This window comes from Microtus ochrogaster, unplaced genomic scaffold (genome assembly GCF_000317375.1).
Source record: "Microtus ochrogaster isolate Prairie Vole_2 unplaced genomic scaffold, MicOch1.0 UNK38, whole genome shotgun sequence".
Lineage (NCBI taxonomy): Eukaryota > Metazoa > Chordata > Mammalia > Rodentia > Cricetidae > Microtus > Microtus ochrogaster.
The window spans coordinates 1,574,168-1,580,156 of NW_004949136.1; the positions used below are offsets into that span (position 1 = coordinate 1,574,168).

Below are 5,989 nucleotides of genomic sequence, written 5' to 3' on the forward strand. Positions count from 1 at the left end.
CCCTGATACCATGGCTGGGCAGGTGCAGTCCCTGCTCCAGGCTGGGAGCCCCTGATGTTTGTTTTCTACGGACATCTTGACTGCAGGTGGTCCATACACTTCCCTGAGGGGGTGGCTTCCCATGCAGCAGAGCCAGGGAAAAAACAAAAATAAAGGCTTTTTGGTCAGAACATCCGTCTGGAGGTGGCTGGTCTAGGGCCAGAGCTGCTGGTTGGTGTGGTCTGGGTCTCTTAAGTGCTGAACTTTGGACAGCACCCAGCAGTCACTGAGAATGTAGAAGTCACTTGGGGAGGGGTGCCTCATTGGGCATGGGATGGAGGCAGAGGTCAGGGTAAAGCTAAGGAAGCATCTGTATCCCCTAGCAGGGACCTCCGCTAGGGTGGGAGAATACCCTGCTCACTGTGTATACTGAGGATTTCAGGCTCTGAGCAAGTTGGAAAATGACTCTGGTCCATGTGAGTGTCCTGTAACCCTTGGTGCTCGGGTTTGAGCTCAGAGCCAGGCTTGGTCCGATGTAGTGGGTCCTGTCTTCTGTCCCACAACTTACTTTTGCATTCCTTGGTCTCTCGGGGGTACAGGCTTGAGTGAGCCTGAGCTTTGTGTCCATTGCTTGGTGAGCGTCTCCAGATTGCCCCTCTAGTTGATTTTTTCTCAGAGGGCTGGAGCCTTTTCTCCCTTGGGTGGGCCTGGAGGGCTGTCTTAGGTCACCCACTTTTGGCACTCTGTGTTCCCCTTTCTGGCTTCTGGGACAAGTGAAGGGCAGAGACATAAGAATCACTGTTCTGGATATGGCTGGATAGTGGCCAGAGTTTTTGGTTTTCTCCTTCCTAATTCCTCCTTGAGCCCATCCCTACTCCTGGGTCTTGTCCACATACCCCTGTGTATTCTGAGGATACAGGGGAGGCGCTGAGGTAGCAGGGGTGAAGGAGGGTGTGGAAAGAGCATTATTCTGGGGGACCTGGACTTGGGGAGCAGCCTGAGTCCTGACCAGGACTGTTCAAGGTATGGATGACCCTGCCTACCTTGAAGATTCTTAGGGACTAGGGCAGTGCCTCGTACAACACAGGATCCTGGCAGAAGATGCTGTGGCTCAGTCCCTCTCAGTCCCCTTGTCCTGGAGTCCAGAGTAGATGCCAGGGGGCATTGTGCTGTGGCCCAGTCATAGCTGAATGCTTAGTATAGCTCTGGAGGCGTGACTGGTGCCAGCCAGCTGTTGGTAGTGGAGAAGTTGAATGTCATTGTCCCTCTTTCCAGGCCCCACGTGTGTGCCGAGCAGAAGCTGACCCTGGTGGGCCACCGCCAGCCCTGTGTGCAAGCCTTCAGTCGCATCGTGCCCGTGTGGAGAGCAGGCTGTGGGCAGCAGGCATGGTGCATTGGCCAAGAGCGCAGGTACGTGTTGGGCATCCTGGTCTAACAGGGGAACAGTTCTCAGCTAGGACTGCACAGTGACCTCTAGGGTCAGACAGCTCGGGCTGGAGCCCCACCTTGGTTCCATCTCTCATCGAGGATGTGGTCTCTTATTCCCAGACTCTAGAAGGCCTGCTTGGGCAGGCCCTGGCCACTTATGAGGGTAGGGAGGAGCCCTGGTGGTGGTGGGACCTTGCAAGGGAGGTGTGCTGATTGGCCAGAAGGTAGAATCCCTGCTCAGCCAGCTGAGGTCCCAGCTGGAGATGTTTGCCACCTGACCTCTGGGCCCAGTTCCAAGCCCGTGAAAAACTTATTGCTCAATGTTTTATTTAAAAATCAAATCTTAAGGAGTGCCTTTGCTTAGCTCTCCTCTGCAGGGCCGAGGGGAAGCTGGGCAGTGGGGGAGAGCCGTGGAAACGTTGGGTGGTAAGGGCGTGGCAGAGTTGGCTGCAGCCCTAGCTAGGTGGAGGTGTGTGTCTGAGGAGTCCTGAGCTGGGCAGGGTGCTCAGCAGGGGGAAACCTTTAGTGTTGCCTGTTGCTGCTCTTGTGGGAGCTGGGGTTCATGGGGGTACCTGGGCCTGCTCTGCCTGGTCCAGGAGCTCCAGAGGCCACTCAGAATTCAGTATTTGTTTGTCGTTCATTGGGGCTGGTGTAGAATAGAGATGGAAAGAGTACAGCCGAGAAGCCTTGTTTCTTAGGGACTGTGGTTGGTCTCCTCATCCTGGACAACCAGGGTGATGCCCGAGGTGGTAGATGATGGGGCAGGGCTTGTGGCTCAAGTCTGTGAAGCATAGCAGAGCCCCTCCCCATGGAGTGACGGGGCGGCAGGTCAGGAGACTTAGGAACTCAGAGGCAGAAAGGGAGGTCTCGACCCGGTCTCAGAGGTTGACATTTGTGCCTTTTCCTTCCAGCCCTCACATGGCCATGGGTGCACATGGGTGCACATGCTTATACATGCTTATGAAGCAGGGCTTGGTCCACAAAGCTTGTTTCCCTGTCATAGCACGTGAAAGACACTCTGGAAGCCACTGGAGCCCTGATGCTGGAGACTCCGTGGCAGTCAAGGTCTATAGGTTGGCAGGGTTTCCTATGTGGCTGGTGGCCTCCAGCATCCTGGCATGATGTCCTCTGATATCTGGGAGGGCCACACTTCCCTGGCTGTGCACGTGTGTTGGGGAGACAGGACATTGTGGGTAGGTGTAGGGGAACGGTGTATATGGCATAGTGTCGGAGTCAGGGTTTTCTGGATATCTCAAGAGGGCTTGTATCTAGGTTCTGGGATCCCCATCATACTGCCCAGCTCAAGGCATCTGGTACCCTTCACCTACTCTCTGGCCTTGTAACATAGACATTCAATCCCGAGGTTGGGGTGGGAGTCCCATGTGCCGTTTTGGGATCTAGGTGGGGACCAAGGCTCTGTGGATGAGCAGCTGTTTACTATAGTTGAGGCCATTCTCTGTGTTGGACATAGGCCTGGTCCCCTCACCCATCCTGTTCTGAGGTATACCTGAGTTGTGTGCCTCAGGGCCTACAGAGGATGAGGGGGTCCCACCAGCTCATGGGGATCAGAACTCAGTAGTACCCATACCACCCAGGCCCACCTCAGCTCTCAGTATACAGTAAACACAGGCATGCTTGAGGTCCTGAAGTCTTTCTTGCTGTCTGTCCCAAGCCCTGGGAGATTCCCCCATCCTCATTAAGACAGCTGATCTTCCAGTAGCTGCCCTGCTGGGGTGGCCCCAGCTCATACCTCTTAAGAATCCAGCTCCAGGACTACCCGCCCCCTTCTCCAGTGTGCCTGACCCTGTGGGATGTTGCTTCTTTTCCACTAACTGTGACTGGGTCCTCGTCTCTGCCCGGAACCCTCAGGCCTGTCCTTCTTCCTGGCTCATAAGCAGAGCCCACACTGGATTGTAGTCTGAGGTTGGTCTCGGTGGAACAGGTGTTTAATATGGAAATGAGGTCGGAATGGGACCTCACTGTTAAGTTGGATTGCTGGGACATTGGGGATAGCACACAGCGGTCTCTGGGACTGGGCTCGGCTAGTGGGCCCTATTGTCAGCCTTGCTGGCCTTCCAGCCGGCTAAGCCTATAACTTAGTCACGTGCCGAGGCCCCCTGTGTAGTCAACAGTGGGCTCCAGTGGTGTCTAAGCCCTGAGGGACTTCACACTGTAATGTCGGGCTGTGACCACTGTGTGGCCATGCTGATATGGAGGCTTCTCTGTTCTGTCTTCCTCTTTCTGATGTTATATGTGTGTATGGTTCATGCATGTGAGTGTGCAAGATACGTGTGAGTGGGTGTGACCATGTGTGTGCACACAGAGGTCAGAGATGTTCATCTCTCCTGTTCTTCCTTACTGTCTTGAGGTGGGTTCTCTCTCTCTTTTTTTTTGGTTTTTCGAGACAGGGTTTCTCTGTGGTTTTGGAGCCTGTCCTGGAACTAGCTCTTTGTAGACCAGGCTGGTCTCGAACTCACAGAGTTCCGCCTGCCTCTGCCTCCCGAGTGCTGGGATTAAAGGCGTGCGCCGCCCGGCGAGGTGGGTTCTCTTATCGAGCTGGAAAGGCACCATTTTGGCCAGGTTGGCTGACCAGCGAGCTCCTAGTGCTGGGGATATGTGTATATGTAGACATGCCCAGCTGTCTACATGGATGTGGGGGGTTCAAGCTTATGTTTTCTTACTTCACTGAGCCATTTCCCTGACCCCTAGTGATTTTTTTGTTTTAGTTTTTGTGGGATGGTGGTTGCAGGGGGGACCCTCCTCTTGAGCTCCTGTGTGGCCAGCCCAGACAGAACATCCCAGTTTGGACTCCGGGTCCTAGCCTTCATCTGTGTGCGTGGCTAGGCCGAAAACTTGTTCTGGCCTCAGTTTTCCCTTCTGGATTGGCCTGGGTGAGGCTATAGTGATTGCTTAGGCCCCACATGTGTCGGTCACCTGGTGGCTCCTGGCACCATCTTTTGTCTTAGAGTCATGGGTGTTTGGTGGTGGTGTGTCACCTCATCAAAGACAGGTGAGGCTGTCGTGACTCCTGAGAGCATCTCACTGTGAGACCAGACAGACAGCCAGGCTGCCAGGCTAGGAACTCTCCAGACTGCATAAAGAGGTCCTTTGAGGGGTGAGGGAGGAATCCTTTAGAAAAAGAAAGGAAGGGGTAAGGAATGGAAGGTGGCAGGTATTCAAATCATGGGGTCACAGGCCCTCTTGGGAAGCCCAGCTTGAGTACTATGGCCTCCATTCCAACCTTGTCCCAGAAGCCTCCATTCCGACCTTTTCCCAGAAGCCTCCATTCCGACCTTGTCCCAGAAGCCTCCATTCCAACCTGGTCCCAACAGCCTCCATTCTGACCTGGTCCAGAAGCCCCCAGCCCTACAGGACTAGAGAACCCTTGTGAGCTAGTGTTTGTTATCTGAAGGTGAGCTGAGTTTGGTTCTCATGGCTGCCAGGCCTCTCCAGGAATCTTTTCCTTCAGGGGGCCTTGTAGAAGAGTGTCCAGAGGGAGCTGCACATAGCCCAGCCCTGTCTGCAGCCCAGGCAAGGGGATAAATATTTACGATGGCCAGACTCTAGTACTCTGTCACTGCCAAATATTGTTCACACTGTGATCGGTTTCATGTCCTGCCAAGGTGGTATTTTGTAAAGTGCTCCGAGACTTTCTGTGTGCCGAGCCTGTGTAGGAACACACACTTCCGGGAAGTGGCCTCAGCCTTGTTTATTGGGCAGAGCCCAGGGCCACATGGGCTTCCCGTGTACTGGACCAGATAACACAGCCTGGTTTGTTGCCTAGAGATACAGCCTGGGCCACCTGACCATTCCCAGGGCCTTAAGTGCCCTTGACCTTGTAACCGTGGGCCTCTCTTCTGGGTGGGAGGATAACCCTACTGCCTTGAGGGCAGTTGGCACTGCAGGCTGGAGATCAGTCGGGAGGTTGGAGTCAACCATCTCCTCTTTACCTGTCTTTCCTCCCCCGTCTCTGTCTCTGGTTTCTCTTTGTCTTGTTCCTGGTCTGCGGCTACAGAGACTTTATAGTCAGAGGGCTCAGGGGCACCGACCAAGCTGTGTGTTTTATGCTCATTTCTTAGCACTGCTATGACAAATGCTGGCAGGTCAGGTGGCTTAAAAATGGCGTTGGAGGAGTCCGGGGAGATGGCACAGTTGGATAGAAACTTGAGTTCAGATCCTCAGAATCCATCTAAAAAAATGCTAGGCATAACACCGCACACCTGTGATCCCAGTGCTGAGGGGACCCAGACAGGTGGATCCCTGGGGCTTGCTGGGCAGCCAGGCTAGGCAGTTGGTGAGCACCACATTCAGTGAGAGCCTGCTTCAAAGAAATAAGGTAGAAAAAATAAGATTGAGGAAGACACTCAATGTTGTCCTTGCCTCCACATATATAAGATACCTGCCTGTGTACCCACACATGAGACATGAAAATGCAAAAGACAAACCATTTTTTGAAGCTGGAATTCCTATATAGTGGTGAAGTCCTGAGGGAGCAGCTGTCCCAGCCACCAGTCTGGTGCCACTGGCTGTCCTGTTGTGTCTGTCTTGGGATGTCACCAACTGCCCCATCTCTGCATGCTTT

At 53.9% G+C, this 5,989-nt stretch overlaps 1 protein-coding gene across 1 annotated transcript in view; it reads left to right on the top strand.

The window, feature by feature from the left end:
* Positions 1-5,989, top strand: part of Megf6 (multiple EGF like domains 6) — a 99,033-nt gene that overhangs the window by 5,343 nt on the left and 87,701 nt on the right. The window contains exon 2 of the mRNA XM_005368642.2: positions 1,255-1,389. Coding sequence (XP_005368699.1) covers positions 1,255-1,389 — 135 coding nt within the window. The remainder of the gene's footprint in view (positions 1-1,254; positions 1,390-5,989) is intronic.